The sequence below is a fragment of the Mesoplodon bidens genome (genome assembly GCF_964165515.1).
Source record: "Mesoplodon bidens genome assembly, chromosome: 19".
Taxonomy (NCBI): domain Eukaryota; kingdom Metazoa; phylum Chordata; class Mammalia; order Artiodactyla; family Ziphiidae; genus Mesoplodon; species Mesoplodon bidens.
The window spans coordinates 33,737,897-33,757,436 of NC_138179.1; the positions used below are offsets into that span (position 1 = coordinate 33,737,897).

The window sequence follows — 19,540 nt, forward strand, 5'->3', positions numbered from 1 at the left end:
TATGCAACAGAGTCTGGCCCACCTCTTGGAGACTGTAGGCCTCCCGTGTATTAACCATAAACCTGAAACCCAGGACAGCTTCTCTTTTTGCTGTGCGATGTATACTTATAGGAGTGATCTTTTAGCGTGTACCATGTCTGAATTGTCTTTAAATTGGTCGTTTTAATGAATGCTCATAACCATTTAAAATTTTAAGGGCAGTGGCTTCTAAACTCAAGGCATATTAGTGAACCCCATATCTGGGAGCTTTTAAAAATAAGGATTCATGGGACTTCTTTGGTGGCCTAGTGGTTAGGATGTGGCACTATCACTGCCGTGGGCTGGGCTCAATCCTGGTCGGGGAACTGGATCCCACAAGCTGCGCAGTGCGTTGCGGCCAAGAAGAGAAAAAAAGAAAGAAAAAAGAAAGAATTCATGATCATTTCTGATTTATAATATTTGAGAAGTACCGAAATCTAAATGTAATAAATACCACAAGTGACTTGAATGGATGACTCGGCCACGGAACTCTGAGTTAGAATCTATATTTTATCACCAGGTATTGAGCTAAAGGAAAGGCAAATAAATGTACAAAAGCTACCATAAACATTATTGGAGTCGAAAATTGATAACCTGGTTAAAAAGCTTGGAAACATTGTATCTGTTAAGGATACATTTGTCTTAAAAGAACACTTGATCTTATCTCATTTTTACAACTGGAATGATTTTATTTTGGGAAGGGAAGTGGTCTACATTTGTAGTGAAATTATTTCGTCAGTAACATGGAAGCCAAATCTCTTTAATCACAGGCAGTGAAACCTGATAATGTGCTAGCAGCTGTTTGATCTTTCCTATCTTTGGCACCTGTGATCTAAGGCTCACTTTGACCACGATGATCCTTTCCCATCAGTCAGGACAGCTAGTTTACAGTTTTGCTACTGGTGGTACCTGTCCGATCAGTGTCCCAGGTACGTGGAGCAGTGTCTCACAGGCCAAATCCAGTTCACTGCCGACTTTTCTTGACTGCCTGCAAACTAATAATGATTTTTACATTTTTATGTGGCTGAAAAAAATCAACAATATTTCATAGTGTGTGAAAATTTTATGGAATCCAAATTTCAGTATCCAAAAATAAACTTTTATTGAGACAGCCATGCTCATTCATTTACATTTTGTCTATGGCTGTTTGCGCCCTACAGAGGTAGAGCTGAATAGTTGTGACCAAGCCTGTGTGGCCCGCAAAGCCTTAAATAGTTACTATCTGGACCTTTACAGAAAAAGGTTTTGCAGACCCCCGGCATGGAAAGTCCGTGCTGTTTACTTACAGGTTAGAGCAGTTCTTAGGCCTGTTCTGTAACCACGTATGCTTCGTCTTAACTATTTTCACTTATTACTTTTGATAGGCTGAGCTATCTCTCTGTGGCCACCAGGATATCATTTCATTCATTTATTTATTTTTTAATTTTTTGCCATGCTGTGTGTGTGGCATGTGGGATCTTAGTTCCCCAACCAGAGATCGAACCCGTGCCCCACTGCATTGGGAGTGTGGAGTCTTAACCATTGGACCACCAGGGAAGTCCCCATTCGTTTATTTTTCATTTATGAAATAATGATGTTCAACTAACACGTCTTGAAAACGTTTATGTGTCTCTAGTGCAGTTAAAAGATTTTGCACAAAAGCTTTTAAAAACGTTATTTGACATGAATCTTCCTTGAGTTTTTATAACTTTAACTGGATCCAACAATGAACACCAAGGAGTCAATAAAAAACCGAATCACTCTCTTTAAATAAAAAAGCCATACATTTATTGCAAATCTAGAAGTACCAGAATGTCACAGAATACAGAACAAATCAGCAATCCTGTTTTCATTTTCTGCCAAACATTTAAAACCTTGATTACTGACATACTGAAATTGGCATACATTTTATTTTCCATGCAATTAACAGAATGGACGTCTTAAGCAGATCGCTCTGAAACCAGATATAAATATTAAATTGTATTGAACATTCATAGTAAAAAATGCTGTAAAGTGCTGAAGTCATGAAGTCTGCAAAAGTGCCACAAGCTCCAAGTCCTTCTCTGGTAGTGACAGATTTGCTACATCCAACTTGTTCTAGGTGTGTCTGTTTTTGACAGACACGTTGTCATTTCCTCCCCAGCCCCTCCCCAAAGTTTTACGGATTGTCCTATTTCTATGGCTGATCAAACACTATACAAAAACGTAGCAGGTGGTGATGAACTATGCCACTTTCATTTCAGTGCAGAGAAATATTCAAGCTTGTGTGTACCTGTAACCAAACTAGGCTTGTTATATATTTTTTCCCCCTGAGTTGTCATAAATTAACAGTAAATGAATAAAGATGGAGCAGCAGTACTGACCATCACCTGTAGAGTGAGATTCAGGACATTATGAGTACGTAGCCAACCTGTTACCCTCATACTTGCCCTTTTACAGAAAAATGTGCACATGAGAAATACTATACATGTCATGTAACTCCAAAAAAAACAGTGACCAGTTAACCCGATAACTCTGGTAACATAGAGCAATCAAGGTTTATATGATATAACTCATGATGGTAAAATAAACGTCTCTGCTATCCCACGTGAAATACAGAAATGCTTCAACAGTGAGATTTAAAAAAAATCAGAAATGCTTCAACAATTCAATGAAATATAATTCTGATCAAAGAAGATCCTCAAGTATTCTTAGGTGATAAAACAAATCATTTAAAAAAGCTAAGGCGATTTGCTACTCATCGTTGCCCCCCGCTTTAGATGACGCACGTTGTCTTTAATCAAACTGAAGAATCCTTACAACTTGGCCTTTTACGAGAGTCACTTTACAAGTTAAGAAGTATTTGAGGCATGTAAAGGATTGCAGAAAGGGGGTAAAAATTCTGCTTATGTCTCAGATTTTCTTTCTTTTGATTACTTTATTCATTCTAGAATAACTTAATAATAAATAGTGGTTTAAATTAAAGACACTACAATCACATATTTCTGAATAATTAAAAGCAATAGGAAACACATTTTTGAATGCTATGCTGTGTATTCTGTATTGAAATACTTCTGGTAGTGACTGGCCATAAAAAAAAGTGGTCATCTTCACATTTATGAAGTTCAAGTTACATATATTTTTTAAATTTCCGTTTACTAGCCAAATGTTTGGTCTCAAACTGTGCTTCATTTCCATGAACTATGTGGAAAATTCAGAGGCCCTAATTTGTTAATGGAAACCTCAGTATTTTTCAAAGGGTTTTAAACAATTTGTTCATATTTCTGAAAATGAGAAATGTTTTAAATGATGTAAGATTTTTTTTTTTTTTTTTTGGAATGGCCAATTTCATTTCAATGGCCTCGGCCAGATGTCCTTTTCCAAGATAGTAGTTTATCACATGTGAGAGCTCTTAAAACCACTTTGCCAATTCATGTCACTCTTTTAAAACCGGAATGCGAACCCGAGAGTCCTGTGCATCTTCGTATTGCTACTGAATACAGCCAGGTTGATGTACGGAAAGGGTGTTCGGTGGTTTTTGTTTTGGCTTAAAAAACAAGCGAAAAGGAAAACTTACAAGAAAAAAAAGAAGGATGTTGGTAGTGGTGTTCACGCATACATTCCCTTTAGAGTGTAGTCTGGAAAGCGGGTGGGTGGTCCACATCTCTGCTGCCCTGGGTCCCCTCTCCCCCACCCCCTCCAGCCCCCAGGGAGGCTGGTGTGAATGACAAGCGTGTCACACGGGCTCCGTTTTCATAGGAGCTCTGTGCTCAGTCTTCCCCAGGTCCATTTCAAGAAAGTCTTCTGGGATGTCTTGTAAAGCTTTCCCACGGTGACTCTCGGCCTTCCCTTCCCCGGCTCGGGGACGGCGGCACAGCCCCCTTTTACAGGGTCTCACGAGGGCGAGGCACACAGCGGCCACAAGCATCCCAGCTGCGCAGGAGTAGAAGGCTCTGCTGTAGATCTTGCTCTGGTCCACCAGCAGCCCTGCGGGAGCATCGGCACGTTAGCCACAAAGACCACCCCCCCACCCAGGCTCCCCCAAACTCAGCCACTTCTCCGGCTCTTTGCCTTCCTTGTTTTGTCTGGGGGTTTTTTGTTTGCTTTTTTTTAAGAAAAAAGCACGTGGAAGGTAGGAGTCTTTTCTAGACGGCAGAGAAGATGTAGACAAACATAACCTACTAAGCATCTGAGAAAAATTCTGTCACTCAGATCTTTGTGGGCTGATCCGTCCTAGCTGACAATCTAAAACTTGGGAACGGTGAGATGCCCACTCCTTTGGGAAGCTGACATCCTCTCCTAAGAGGAAAGAGCTCTTTTATTTTCACTCGAGTTCACTTCAGGTATCTTTTCACATGGGGTAAGATTTCTAATCACAATAACCTCAAGGACTTATTTCAGGGCTACGATGTAAAACAAACCCATGTCCTTCCTACAGGGAAATATTCTGTAGTGATTAGTGAAGTTCTCTGCAGAGTGCTGCTCTAGGTTCAGTTCCCTAAAACCCCTCCCTAGAAGGGAAGCTGGCTTACAGAAGACCCTTAGTTCTGTTACCCCAAAAGTCAAAGGGGAATGAGGTCAGAAATCCAAGCGTTCCCCACCCCCGCTGCGAGCATTTTTCAAGGCCAACTGGTAGAAAAAGCCCGGGCAGCTTGGGCTGCAGACCCAGGTTCTAATCCTGACTTGGTCACTGATTTACCATTGGGCTGTAGGCTGACATTCTCTGGCTTTCACTTTCCTCATATTTAAGTCAAGAGAGGTGGCTCGGGTAACCTCTATCCCGGCACCTCTAAAATTCTCTGCAAGTATAAAAATCAATAGTTTTTTTTCCCATTCGACTCGAATAGGAAGCTGGCACGATTAATAAAAGGACAGTATCCTGCAGGTGGAATCTAAACTGTGACACAGATGAACTCATCTACGAAACAGAAACAGACTCACAGACTTGTGGTTGAGAGAACAGACTTGTGGTTGCCAAGGGGGAGGGGGATGAGGGAGGGATGGAGTGGGAGTTTGGGGTTAGCAGGTGCAAACTATTAGATACAGGATGGATAAACAACAAGCTCGTACTGTAGAGCACAGGGAACTATATTCAATATCCTGGGATAGACCATTGTGGAAAAGTAAAATATTGTAAAAGGATAGCAGACAAGTGTTTTACTTTGTGTATTTAACTTACCCGCAAGGGGCGGTCCAGCCAGTCCCGCGATGCTCTGGAAGAAGACATAGACGCCGGCCGCGGAAGACATCTTCTCGATCCCCACGACGTCGTCCTCAGCGAGCAGCGGGATGTGGGTCCCCGCCACCGTCCCAACCATGATCCCGGAAAACACGCTACAGGACATGAGACCCCAGAATTCAGTGGCAAAAGTAAAGGCAAACAGGGACACGGTCAGTAAGACGACACAGATGAGCTCGATGTAGATCTTGCGGATGGGCTCTCTGTTCAGGACCAGCCCAGCCCCGATCCTCCCGAACACTTCCGCGATCGCCATCGCCGATAATAGGAAAGCAGCGCGGTCCCGGTCCAGGCCCAGACTGAGGCCCAAGGGAATGATGTACAAGGACGGGGCGAAGAACCCCAGGGTGACGAAGAGACCAAAAAACGCGTAGCAGATAAAACTCTTCTCTCTCAAAACGGAGAAGTCCAGCAGCGGGGCCTTCTGGCAGCCGGGCTTGGAGCCGGGCTGGCCCAGGATCTGCTGCAGGTCGGCCTTGGGCTCGAGCTCTACGGTCGTGTGACCAGGCACGTTTTTAGGTGAGGTAGTTAGTTCTACTCCTGAGTCAATGGAATCTATCGAGGTGCGGGTTTTCTCGTTCTCAAGCATGTATTGCACTTCTTTCCGATTTTCGTGGGTGGTGGTTTTGGGGGTCCCGGATCCTCTGATGATGATAGGTCTGAGCAGCGCCCCGCAGACCACGAGGTTGAGCTGCAGGAGACCCACGAAGAGGAGGCTGTACCTCCAGCCGATGGTCTCCTTCAGGGCCGTGATGGCTTGGGTGGGCAGGAGCGAAGGAGAAAGAAAATCCAAGGTCAGAAACGAACTCAAGACCGGGGGCGGGGGTGGGGTGGGGAGAAGAGCGAGGAGAAACGCGGACTGGGAAACAGGTAAACAAAAGTTACTTGGCCGTGGGAATGCAGTCGACAGGCACTACCCTTTCTTCTAGGTTTTGGGGGCTTTTAGGACTCGAGAAGGAGGAAGGTGCGTAAGGATGAGCAGAGATACACATTTGCAGCCCAGGCCTCTAAGAGAGCTCTGGTGGGCGCCTTCCGCCAGGCAGAGACTCGAGGTGAACTAAGTCCGTGACCCACATCGAGGCTCGGCAGACAGCCCGCTGCCTGTTCGGGATGATAAACCTTGACTAGAACACAGCCGAGATCATTCTTTAATGTCGTCTACGGCTGCTTCTGTGCTGTCTCCACAGAGATGAGTGGATCTCACAAGGACTTGTCCGTGAAGCCTGAAATACTTCCTCTCCGGCCTCTTCAAAACAGAACTTCCACCCTCTGAGCTAGATCGTTCTCCATCCACTCCTTCAACCCTTAGTCGTGACAGATGAAGGAGAAGATAAACTAAGAATCTAAAAGCTCATAGGATTATCCTGGAATTAAGACAGTTATTGTGTGGATACAGTACAGTCCTGTGCAGTATTGCTACAGTTCTCCACTTTCTTTGTGGAATGTTCTAACTGCCTTCCTGCCGGCCCAGAGGCAGCCTGGAGGGGAGGACTGGACCCTGGGTGGGGTCCTCTGGGGGTTGGGCGGTGTCAGGCCAAAGGGGGCTTCAAGACCCACAGTGACAGTAGGATAATGCAGGCCCCATGAGACCTTCAGGAATTTTCGTCATCATCCCACAAAGGTGAAATGCTCATTCGAATTTCACTTCACTAGATTCTTATTCTCTGAGAGCTGACAGTCAGGTGTAAGAGACTTGGTAAGTTGGTTCCCGAGAAAGAAGATCAGCTTAGCAGGACAGCCCCGAATTCCGGGGCACGTGGTCTCCATTTACTTTTGTAGCATGCTTTGCTCACACCTCTTTTCCCCCTGTTAATATGGAAAACTCAGAATTGAAAAACCTTCCAGGCTTGGGTATTTCAAAGTGCTTTACCCTCCTCTGGCAATGATCAGTCTGCTCTTCTTTTCTCCAACTCACATTCCTTGAGTGCCTGCCTACCAGGTCCCAGGGATGTGCTAGGGAACAAAGCCGACCAAGATGCAGTTTCTACCTTCAGGGCGTTCACAGGCCACTGATTCTCCCCTCAGTGTTTTGTTCTGAAAAATTTCAAACGGACAGAAAAGTGCAAAGAATGATACCTATCTGCCTGCCCACACTATCACAAATTTCAACAGTTAACATTTTTTTCTGTCTGCCTATTTATAGGCAAGCATACATTAATTTTTCTGAACTATCTGGAAAGCTTCAGACATGACACGTCACCCCTAAATACTACTACATGTATCTCCTTTGAACAAATCCGCCGCGATCCACTGACACATTCACCAAGAAACGGCAGAGTAAGAGGTTAATCTAAGTCTCTAAGGTGATTTGCCTACCACTGGCTAGTGAAATTCACAGGTTCTCGTTAAGATGGGGAAATAAACCAGGGATAAAAATCTCCCAGGGAGGGCTTCCCTGGTGGCGCAGTGGTTGGGGATCCACCTGCCGATGCAGGGGATGCGGGTTCGTGCCCCGGTCTGGGAGGATCCCACGTGCTGCGGAGTGGCTGGGCCCGTGAGCCATGGCCGCTGGGCCTGTGTGTCCAGAGCCTGTGCTCCGCGGCGGGAGAGGCCACGGCAGTGAGAGGCCTGCATACCGCCAAAAAAAAAAAAAAAAAAAAATCTCCCTGTGAGATTGTCCACACACCATTCACGAAAGGGACTTTACTAGCACAATTTAAATCCACATTTGAATATGGCTCTTTTGACCAAGGAGAGAAATAGAATAGGAACAATCCAAAATCATTAAATCATCTATTTTGGAATGGCTGTTTCAAGCCTTACCACTGAATATGTGCCATTGTATATTCCTATTTATGTAAACTTGGACCAGTATGAAAATGTCTGAATTCCTAAAATCGGGGTTAGGGAGGACAGATCCTGAAAATGTGCTGGAGAAGAGAAGACAATTGACCTTTCCTTCTGCACGCAGTCGAAGCTGTCAATCTATTAACTGACGGTTGGCAAAAGTTAGTGTAGCAAGAAGAGCTAGTTCACGTGAACACGTAGACTGTAGTCGTCCACTTACCTGGTGCAAAAGCAAACATAGCGAAACATTCTCCTGTAGAAGCAACAGCCGTGACCACAGAGCGTCTTCTGTCAAAGTACTGTGACAGAATGGTGACAGTTGGGAGAAAGCTAAAGCAGTATCCCAGACCTGTGATGGAAAGTCAAAAACGACAGAAAGGACCACATCCTCATTGATGCCAGAAGAATGCATTCAAAGATCTGGGATTTTTGTGTTCAAATTTAAAATGATAAGTTCTGGGAGCCCAGAAGTTCATTCTGGAAAATAGTGCTGTAGCAAAAAAAAAAAAACCAAAAACACAGGTTTCATCAGAGGTCTGGAGAAACTGTAAGAGCTGTTTTGGAAAGCTAGGAGTTAAAAAAACAAACCTGTTTTCTGGTTTTTTTTCTTATTTTTCTGCAATTTTTCCCCCAAATTTATATAATCCACAGTGGACAGAACTCCTATCGAATATAGTTTTTATTTAAGACTTCTATTTGGAAATAAATGAGCTTTGGTATGTGTAGAAACATATGAAAAGATTTAAAGTGTTTTGAAAGGGAAAAATTTTTCTCAGACCCCGAAGAATAAGTCCAGCACAGACCCCTCCCCTACAGCTCAGGATCCTCACAGCCTGACTTGGAAAATCTCAGCTAAAGAAATGCAAACCTTGCTTTGTGAAAATGATGTCTTTTGGCTGCAAACTATCACAAAAGAGAAGTTCTCTTTCTCATTGGTAACTATTAAAAAAAAAAAAAAATCAGACAAAAAGTCTTGGGCATTGATTGAGCAGAGGTTCCCAGGGGAACACCCTGGAGCCCATACAGCCCAGTTCAAAACCACTGATCTGGGACATTATTAATTTTAAAGAAAAAAGAGAAAGAAAGAAATACACTTTGGATTTGATTCCCTCCTAACCCCCCCCCCCACACTGTTCTAGAAGCTAAGTCTCTGGAGGATGAGCGAGCCCAGGAGAAGCACTTACCAGAGATGATGCCGATGGCCATGTACATGTGGTAGACCTTCTGTGAGAAGGAGGCAATCACCATGCCCACGCTGACCAGCAGCCCCCCGACCATCACCACCAGACGGTGTCCAAACCCAATGCTCAGGGCGGTGGACACAGGAGCTGCAGCAAGACCAAAACGGGGTCTCAGCTCCCAGAGGCGAAAGCCTTAGCCTCCCCAGGACTCCTTTTTAAAAAAAAATGTTTAGCATCTTTATTGGAGTTTAATTGCTTTACAATGGTGTGTTAGTTTCGGCTGTATAACAGAGTGAATCAGCTCTACATACCCTAAGATTCCGTCTTGTTTAATTTTACATTTTCTAACGTTTAGTGAAGTGTAGTTGGTTTACCACGTTGTGTTAGTTTCAGGCGTATGGCCGAGCGACTCAGTTATACATACATGTATACACACTCGTGTTTTAAAACTATTCTTTTCCTGTATGGTTTATCCCAGGATGTAGAATGCAGTTCCCTGTGCTACACAGTGGGGCCTTGCTGTTTCTCCATCCCGTATACGCTCATTGGCACCTGCTCACCCCATCCTCCCACCCCATCCCTCTCCCTCCCCTTCCCCCTTGGGAACCACACGTCTGTTCTCTGTGTCCGTGAGTCCATGGTATGATTGCATCTTTTAAGCCTTTAACATGGAGGTGATGATGTAAGATACAGAATACATTTTGTGCAATGGTTCCTTAAGTCAGTTCAGGACTTATTTTACTAGTTGCACAAGCTGGACAATATATTTTGGGGGCTCCTTGAAGAGAAATCAAGAGTCATAGTATAAAACATATCTTTCGTCTCCGATGAAAGATTTTGACTCACCAGGAGCCCCTATAAAATTGGATATGCATTACATTTATGTTATTCTGTAATAAAAATGGGCTTTTCCTATGATTGTACGAGGCACTTTTTTTTTTTTTTCTATACTCACTGCTTTGGATTCTTTTTTAAAAGGCTCCGTTTAGGGTCAAATTCCAGCTAAGTTCCGTTTGACTTTTTTGCAAATGGTATGAAAGTATGGTGAATTCTGTTATGCATACCAAAAGGAGGCTAGCTGTGGGATAGATAGTTCAAAGTGGCTGATGAATTACAATTGGCGTAGCTTCTGTGCTCTGTATCCTCCCGGACATTTAAATCTGGAAGATGAGCTTCCTAGTTAGATGCTACTTAGGCTCCCACTGATACCGCCTTGAGTACAATGAGATAAGGGAACCCTCCAGAGTTGGGGGGAGGAAGAACAACATCGCACATGCTGGATAGAAAGAGCTAAAAAACTCAAAAAGGACTAAATTTTGTTGGGGTTGGTGCATACCTATCTCTTATGTGAGTTGAATGTAAACTAACATATTAATATAGCAAATAATGAAATCACTAGGGTCATTTTTAGGCAGTGTGTAGACTCAAGGCATTAATGACTAGAATAACAGCATGAAGACCAATTATCTTCTGGTATAATAGTATTAGCTGGACATTTCTTGTTGACTATATTATCTTTGGTTAGAAAATGGCTAAAAGTTCAGCTTCGGGATTTTTGTTTTATTTTGGTTACCAAATGTAAAATTTTGGTTCTAATTCATGTAAGTTATCTTTCCAAGAAAGTAAACATCCTGCCAATTAAGAAATTAAGTATCTTAATATTCACACCGGAACTAGGATTACTTCCATGAACTGTGTAGGAGAGGGTATCAGGGCTAACGGGAGAAATTCTGACTCTACCCGGTAGCAAAGAACAATGTAGCTACCTTTGTGAGACAGTATAGGGCTGAGAACTAAGTACCTTTAAAGACAGGCTTAGAAAACTTCAGAGGCAATGGTTCCAGGACAGGATATTAGGGTAAAGTTAGGGAAGCTGAAGTTCAGCCCCGTTAACTGTCAGCGGTAAGTTCAACGGCCTTGCTTTCTCAGAAGACCCTGGCGCACGGCCCCTGACAGATGGATGAACAGTCATGAGACCTCAGAGATGTGTTGAATTAGGTCTGAATGGGACCAAGTGAAAATTAGTATGTTAAGAATTATACTACAATCCCATTCATCTGATGCTGTTGGATCTGGGAGCTGGGCAGACTGACTAGCCAGTGAAGTCCTTTAGGGAAACAGGTGTTTGGAATTCAGAATATCCTCTCTGGACACTATGAGTAGTTTTCCCATATACCCTTTTACACCTTTCATCTTTCTTCTTCATGTAGTCACATTTTCATGTTCCTAACCTGTTTCCTCAGCATGTTTTTACGAGACCAGGACCCAGGATGCCAAGAACTTTTAATGCTGCTTCTTTAGGAAATGACCACATTCCCATTGAACCGGGGTTTGCTATTGTCCTCAAAATAATCTACAGTATCCTAAGAGAGTGCATACAGTAGGTGTTTAATACATGTGCATTAAATGAACGCAGTCAAGTCTGGCAAGTAGACTTTTTCCTTCAGTACCTCTTACATAATTAGGCAGACTGAAAGAGGCATATGCTTATATAGCGCTTAAGCTGGAAGATGTACTAACCTGTAAATGTTAAGACAAACACACAAATGGATATTATCCATGAGATCCTGCTATTGGATTCATCAAAACTGTCCATTAAGTCATTGAAGAAGACACCAAATGACTTGATGATGCCATAGGTGAAGACTTCAACGAAGAAGAAAGAAACAGCTACCACCCAGCCCCATCCTCCATCAGGCACTTGAGTATAAACATTGGCTCTGGAACAAAGCTGTGATTTCTTTTGGGTCATTCTTAATCTAAAAGAAAAAGTTAAAAAAAAAAATTAGACCAGCAATGGCATGAGGGTGGATGATTCTAATACTCAACAGATAAGAAGTACTCACTACATTTCTTAGGTTGATGAATATTTAAATCATGTGCAGTTAGTATAGTCTTTGAATAATAGTATCTATCTATACATCTATGTCATCTTTTATCTGTCACCTTATCACATATCTATCATTATCTGTCTCTGTCATCTATCATCTTATCTATCCATCTTATCTGTCTAATGAACTAACTATGTTTGTATTGTATATGGAGCCCCTAAAGATTTTGGGAAGGCAGACTTCCAAGCTATGGCAGTTAAATGGAAAAACTAACCAAAAAAAACATAAAGAATCTGGGCAGAATACTTAGAGGCACTTTGGAGGACAAAGAATGGCCACCAGACCAAGGATCAGTGCTGACCTTGAACCTGAAGACAAGTTAGGTAAAGGAAGATTGAGTTGACCGTAAGGAATGTGGATCAGAAATGAAGCCTAGGCAAAGAGAGGCTCAGAGGCCACCTTGCAGGGTCAGCTAAGTGCTGGAGACATCCTGCATCTCTGCTTGATGCCCCCTGGTCATTCAGACCATCCTACTTCCTACTCAGCAACATTCTGATTATGGTCTGGGGTCCCATATGGCTGTACCTACGGGAATGGAATGTGACTACAAATTAAAATTTGGGGATTCTGTCTTCTTGATGTTGGTTTAGCATGAATGAGTTCCTCAAAGTCGGTCACCACGTGGTATATGAGAAATGGAATTTCTCCACACAGGACCAGTACTCTAGGATATAGTGACCAAATATGGCACTACCAAGTTGCGGGGTCTGGACAGCCAGGGAACTTAAACCAAGTTACTCCTGACCTTGCTATGCTTTTCCATTCAGGTTGCAACAAACATCAGAATATCAGATCCCTGTGCCGTATCACCACTAAGGGGAAACTCTATTTAACACTGGAGGCAGGGTCGTTTAAGTCTTCTGCGGCGGGCTCGAGCGCATAAAACGCAGACATTTTCAACACCTCTGCAATTACATACACTTTGAAACAGTCATGTGTGTTTTTAACCCAACTAAAAATTAATACCTATAAATAACAATGAGTCTGAGGTCTCTGCACTCTTAATGGCAATGCACCTTGAGTTTAAGAATTCTCTACAATTATGCAGGTGTAGCCAGGTGAATTTTCAGGATGCGTGGATGGCCTAGCTGCGAGTTGTCATGTTCACATACTAAGGCAGGTTTTATTGAAAATGGGGAGCCATTGAGAAATAACAGGACAAAACCTCATCTAGCCAGTAGAGTTCCCAGTTTCTGCTATGGGGATCCAGTATTCAGAATTTGCTCTGAGAATCTTACAAAGCAGCAAATCTGACCTAATTTCATATTGTCCAGCCTATTGATAGCATGGTAGCCTAGTACTCTGAAAGGACTATATGCTCACTTTTTACTCTCTCACGGTTGGCTATTTGGTTGCATAAATAGGGCATAAGATGCTTTCAGATGCTCCCTGCAGCAAAGGCCTCTGCATTTTGATGTGTGTCAACGTGTCATGCCTGAGAGCTGAGGGCAAGGGTGGGAAGAGCACTTAAGTGGCTCTGGGTGTAGGGTAACAATTACAGGCCAGTTTGTCATTCATGCTCCCAACACGGAAAGCAGCTGAGTTAACATGGGAACCCCGAGCCCTCCAGCAGCTGAGGTTTTCCCAAGTCCCCTCCTCCGTTAAGACTTTCAAAGTCTGCTCCCAAGATGAGGCAGCTGGGGCAGAGGAGGTGACAACGGTAGTGGGCTTAAGACTGAGAAGGAAAAAGAAAAGTACAAGCCAGTGTTGGCTTTGGAACCGCGTTCAGCCCTAGGGAGCGGGGTAGGAGGGAAGGAGGGTCAGTGCAGGGGGGAGTCCACAGCTCAGGTCACCCTCCCATCTCGCCCCCCCCCCTACTGGGCCACTCCTTTGAGCTTCGCCTTGGAAGCCCAAGACTCCTTTACTGGTCTCTCAACTGTCTGGTACGATGAACCTTTCTGAAATGCCTCATCGTCATGTCATTTTTCTGCTCGGACTTTTTCAGTGGCTTTCCTCTTTCTGAAGGACAAAATCCACGAGATCAGCTTGACTTTCAAAGTTCTTCCTAATTGGAAGCCCCTGCCCCCCACGGATCTCAGCAGCCTTAGTTCTTCCTGTTCTGTCGCTTGACTCGCCAGCCACCTTGCCTGTGGCGTGCCCCTTCCCCAGGCTGGAGGCCCCCCTACAGCTGGCGCCCGCAAGGGCCCACTCCATCACATCCTCCGGCTGTATAAGGCTTCCTCTGATCCACGCGACCTAAGGAGCTCTCTTCACGGGACGGGCACCCTTTAATAATGGGCTACTGTTTACTTGTATGTGTCTATCTTATTTGCTCAGTTAAATTGTAAGCTCACGGAAAACAAATCTGGGGCCTATTTCTCTTTGCATCCCTTCCCCCCCCGCCCCCACCAGGTACCTTGCACACAGCTTTAATTATTTCCAACAAAGTAACTGCTGGGTGCCAGGGCCTATGCTAGGGGGAACAGTGACAATACAGAGATGGCCTCTGCCTCCATGGATGAAATTGTTTGTTGATGATAAGGAGCCTTAAGACTGAAATCCCATCACATTTTAAAACCGGTTCAGCCATGTCCTCCCGGAGCTCAGGACATTTCTGACAAGCAGTGGCAACTAAGTCCAAGGCTACACTGGCACGATCTGACGCAGAAGGGTGCCCATAAGATCTTAGCATTTTAAGAGAGGGCTCGGGGCCAACTTGAATAAAAACACATTGGGCTAAAATTGATAAAGGCCCCAAAGAGACAAACAGAAGCCCTCTCTAGCCTAAAATCACTGCAGGACCAAGGCACAGAATCTTTTTGTTGGGTTGCATTTTAGAGGATCAAGACTAGCCTGCAGTTTCTGTACAAAGACGAGGTTACCTACTATCTGAAGGCTCTGGGCGAGGCCGGCGCTTCAGTTCTGGTGATGGGTGCCCATCTCTCTCTCTTTCTTTGCCTGTTGCCGTCGGTGGTTTGAATGTGCAAGATGGGTGGGGCTGGAGGCCCCGGGGTGGGTGGAGTTAGAATTACAGAATGTTACAACCAAAATGGGATTTGGAGCCCATCTGGATCCATCTCCTCTTTGTAAAATCCCACTCATTTTGCAAAGTGGGGAAACCGACCCCCAGAGAGGGGAGGGGACTGGACCGAAATGGTCCAGCATCTGATCTCCTGTCTCCCTGGGGCCCCGCTGTATCAGGATGCAGAACAGCATTCTGAAGGCCAGGGAGGGGGCGTTTCCTATAGAGATTGTGAGGACTCTTTCACCGTGTCACTGTGTGACCCGGAGAAAGTCACTGCACCTCTCTGGGCCAGAATGCCTCACTCGTCAAATGAAGAGGTTGGCTTTGGGAATCCTTAAAGCTCCCCCAGCTTTGGCAGCTGACACTTCTGTATTCAGCACTGAGTTCTCAACCACCTGATTGCTCAGGTTAAACCTAGTGGCCCAAGGAGACCTGGGAGCCGGGAAGAAAGTGCAAGTGCCAGATGGTTCTTACAGACGTGGGTGTAAAGGAGCCGGACGTTGGTTAGATCTGATCTAGGACAGCTGGCTCGAAGATGGCAGCTGTCTGACTGCTTTCCTTCTGTTTACTCTCTGAGCTCCTTCTGGGTGTTCAATTCCTTTGTTTCTTTAAACGTTACATCTGGGCTACTCCACTGAAGCTAGATCCAAATATAACTCTCACCTGCATTCTTAGGTTTGGGGAGGACAGCTTTTTTATTGTTTTACTGGGATCATCATAAAAGAAAGATGACGCCCCAGAACCCACTGACACTCCCAAGTTTACGCCTTCATCATCCTAAAGCATCCTATGCCCTGGTATATTGAGCTTTGAAGATCACAACACAGAATGATAATAGAATAACCTGGTTTCTGTAACATACGGTTGAGGACGCCTTGCACACAGGGCAGTCGGCAGCTCTTTCCAGACCCAGTGCCTGGCAGTGTGTCTGGCACATAGTATGTGCTCAATAAAAGTTCACTAAACAAAGCATGCGTCTTGGGGCGCTCCTGAAGCAATGCACGGCTCTAGCCTCCTAAAGCCCAGTCATCAAGTGAGGAAGTCCCTGCTTGCATAATAAATCCTTCCCCTGGACTCTTTCCTTCCTACCATCCCCTCAGCAGGCCGACTGGTTTAACAAACAGGTTGGCCTCTACAAACGAAAGAGAGAAAGGCCTGTGCTTCAAAGGCTCTAAGAATTCCAGAACATGGAAATAATGTTTTGGTTTTACAGGCATGTGAATTGCTCTGACAGGATGGGATGGGATATTCGTTTACTGTGTGGGGATACAGCCCAGCGAGGAGCGACCCTACGGCCTTGGGAGAATCACCTTGCTCCTTGGTTTTCAGTGTCAAGAGGTGAACAAGGGAGTTGAACTAGACGGAGGTGATCTCAGATCTCTTCCTGCCCTAAAAATCTACGTTTCTCTGATAGCCTTTGACCCCCACTTGCTCCAAGTTACCCTTCCATCTTTCTCAATTCATTTCTGAGTCCTTTGACGCAAGGTCCACAGGTCTGTCTTCGTGAGGCCCCTGTGCGTTATTTGTTAAATTTCTATTTACCATTAACTGGCTGCACACTCATGGGGAAATGACTTTGTTCCTAAGTTTCATCCTCTAAAAGCAGGGGTGAGACACAGAGGTCTGGAGGGTAAAATGCTACGATTCTGAACGGGGGTTCCTGGCAGCCATGTCGCCTTCCCCCTAGTGTTCTCCCAAAGGAAGCAGAACTGACAAAATGCACTAAGTGGTTTGGAGTAATTTCCTATGAGCATTTGGTTGTCTAATCTTAAATAAACGAGAATTCTGCCAAGGCTTGGAAATCTGCTATAGCTGGGACTCTTACTGCGATTTGATTTCTTGAGAAAAGCTGTCCCCTGGAGGCATGAAGAATGCAAAATATTGGACTATGATAGACCATCAGGGTGCCAGTCTAGGGTCAGATCAGAGCAAAGTTCAAAATGCAGGCTCTGGATGGGCAGCGGTGGCAGCTGCTGGTGTGGCTGGTGTGAACAAAGCCTCAGCGAGCCACTGCCAATCTCCATTCTTCTTAAAGGCGTAGCCTGGAGAACAGCTTTTGACAAGTTGTTTCCAGCCCTAGTTGTCAAAACCAGTCTGTATTTAGGTGAAGCTCACTTCAATTCTCTATTTTAAAAAAACAAAACAAAACCCCCAAACCTAACCTGGACGGCAGCCCCAGCTGCTCTGAATCCCTGGAGAGCACCGATTCACCCCCTTTTACAAGATCGTGATGTAGAAACCTGTCCCCTCATTTAAGTGTCGTCCTCAGGTGTTCCACCGAGGAAAGTCCTTTTTGGGAAACCACAGAAGGAAAACTCAGGGTTGGTGGTTCTCTTAGAGAAGGAGCTTTTCCACTTGGCTGCACTGTTTATTTACATACTGGAACTATCTTGGACACTCTTAATGATGAGAAGAGGTATTTCTGTATCCACCAGGCAGGACGTATTATTGATCGCGCACCCCCCTCCCCAATGACAGGGACTGGTGCTTGGACATGGGGAGATGCATCACTTAGAGATCTCTGCATAGCACTTGGGATTGTTTTTGCAAACAAGACCCTCCACCCAATCCACTTAGTATGATTTGCAAAATAATAAGATTACCGAGAAATCCCATTCCCAGGGTAGAAACCATCTCCTTTGAGAAAGAGCTGGCACGGTGTGTCTATAACTGTGCAAACAAAACCAGCTTCCAGGATGACAAGGTGTCATTGCTTGCTCTTCCCCGGTTGGCTCCGGGGAGCTTTTCTCTAAGACTGACGCCCCCCGTGTTTGGTGACATGTTACATGCCACCTAACAAACTTCTATCACCTGTCTGTGGGAGAGTGTGGCGGTCTGGTTTAAAAAAGAAAAAGAAAAAGAAACAGAAGGAAATAACCCATTTCCTCTGCAAAACCATCCTCCCTGGCTACAGCGCCGCTCAGCTATCCGGGCGCTTTTCCGTGGTTGGCAGCCCTGGGAACCTTGGAAGTTGAGCGGGACCAGCCGTCAGCCCCTGACAGCCCTGACGGTCAAGGTGGACGAGCTGCTCTCGGCAGGGACATGCCTGCCTCCCCGTCGGCCGCCCCGGGTGCGTGTGTCAGGCGGGGGGAGGCCGGGAACCCCGCTTTCCCTGGCGCTGTCTGCGGGGACGCCCTGCGCGCGCGCGCGAGCCTGGGGACGGTACCTCTGACATTTCGCTCCTGTGACGCGCGGGCAACTTCATGCGGAAAATCCGTGCAGGGGGCTCAGCGCTGCGCCCCCCTCGCCCGACAGCCCGGGGCCCCTCGCCTGGGCCGGGGGGCACCCAAAGGCCTAACCTGCCTTTAGGTGTTTTCCGGACACCGACTGTACCCGGGCCACCGACAGGCAACTCTCGGCTGCCCGCACTGGTGAGAGCGCGCCATCCCGGTGGCCCCGGGCATTCCCAACTGTCAGAGAAGATTCGGGGGAATAACCTCTCCAAAATGTTAAGCAGTTAAGTGGTTTCCTCTTCCTCCCTCCAGCCTCCCCCCCCACCAGCCCCCAAAAGCTCCCAACATAGCTTAAAAAAAAAAACCCACCCACAACCCACCATCAAACTTTTAAACATGTAAAATGATAAAACCAACTCACCAAGTTAGAAGGGAAGAGAATAAACCCCAAAAGGCTCCCAATAAGGCGGAGGCCAGGCCGCCCCCTCCTTATAAGCCGCTCGGGAACACGAGAGAGGATTAACCCCTTAGGGCGTGGGCCCGAGCCTAGGGCAAGTTGGCTCCGGCGGGCGAGCCCAGGGCGCCCGCCCCGCCGCGCCCGGCTCCGGCCCCCCGCCCGCTCCCGCGCCTCGGGCCCCCGCGCCGCGCCCCCCGCCCCCCTCCCTGCAGCCCGCGCCGCGCCGAGCCGTGCGTGCCGCCGCCCGCGCCCCGGCCCCGCGTCGCTGCCTATCGCTTATCCTATACCGGCTGCAGCCGGTCTCCGCCGGCCTCGGGGGCGCGCCGCCGACCATGTGCTGCGAGCGCGGAGCGCCGCCAAGGAGGGGGCCGGCCCGGCGTGCGCGCGCCGGCCCACGTGGACGAGGCCGTGCCGGGCCCGCGCCCGCCTGGGGCCGGGGCCGTAGGTCACGGAAGGTAACGGCCTCGCGGTGCCAGACCCCAGACCGGCCGTGGGGTCCCGCGGGGCCGCCCCGGCCCCGCGCATCCTGGCGCGCCTGGCCCGACCGGACCCCGGCGCTCGGCCGCACTGTAAGCGGGACGCGCTGGCACCCACTCTGCGGACACGTCCGGCCGGACGTGCGGGGTCCCCGGGCCGCCTCCCTTCCCGCCGGCCCCGCCCGCGCCCGGAGGGCTTGGGCTCCCGGCTGCGGCGGCTCCGCGCCCGCCCCGGGCAGAACAGGTTCCTTCCAGTTCGGGTGTGAGCTGCGCGCGCGGCGCCGCGGACCCCGAGTTCCTCCTCTCGTGCCCGCTTTCCCCGATTTCGTCAACTCGCGCACTCCAGCGGTTCCCCTTCGGGGGGGGGGTGTGCGGGCCCCAGGAAGCTCGCGGCC

The 19,540-nt window shown here is 46.8% G+C and overlaps 2 protein-coding genes across 10 annotated transcripts in view; one reads left to right on the plus strand and one right to left on the minus strand.

Annotated features, from left to right (window-relative positions):
* The window catches only part of ARSG (arylsulfatase G), a 120,584-nt gene that overhangs the window by 12,394 nt on the left and 88,650 nt on the right, over window positions 1-19,540 (plus strand). The window contains exon 1 of one of the 8 annotated variants that reach the window (XM_081218790.1): window positions 18,443-18,495. The exons of the other annotated variants lie outside the window; for them this stretch is intronic. The gene's annotated coding sequence lies outside the window, so the exon portion shown is untranslated. Of the gene's footprint in view, window positions 1-18,442; window positions 18,496-19,540 lie in introns of those variants that run through there. 8 annotated transcript variants of the gene reach the window in all.
* SLC16A6 (solute carrier family 16 member 6) lies at window positions 1,674-18,824 on the minus strand. Of its 2 annotated transcripts, none has more exons than XM_081218797.1 (6): window positions 18,634-18,824; window positions 11,704-11,942; window positions 9,187-9,330; window positions 8,223-8,351; window positions 5,156-5,971; window positions 1,674-3,963 (listed from the first exon to the last, which is right to left on the minus strand). In XM_081218797.1, exons 2-6 carry the CDS (start codon window positions 11,933-11,935, stop codon window positions 3,713-3,715), a joined length of 1,572 nt encoding a protein of 523 aa, XP_081074923.1. In that variant the 5' UTR covers window positions 11,936-11,942; window positions 18,634-18,824; the 3' UTR covers window positions 1,674-3,712. The 2 variants fall into 2 exon arrangements, with proteins under 2 accessions (XP_081074923.1, XP_081074924.1); XM_081218798.1 differs by lacking the exon at window positions 18,634-18,824 and adding an exon at window positions 18,206-18,296.

Bases quoted from the DNA above. Each gene is read 5' to 3' on its own strand.
- SLC16A6 (XM_081218797.1), bottom strand. From the start codon at position 11,935: ATGACCCAAAAGAAATCACAGCTTTGTTCCAGAGCCAATGTTTATACT. The intron at 8,352-9,186 runs GTAAGTGCTTCT...TTTCCATCACAG, and splicing joins GGCCATCGGCATCATCTCTG to GTCTGGGATACTGCTTTAGC. The intron at 3,964-5,155 runs GTAAGTTAAATA...ATGCTCCCGCAG, and splicing joins GGCTGGACCGCCCCTTGCGG to GGCTGCTGGTGGACCAGAGC.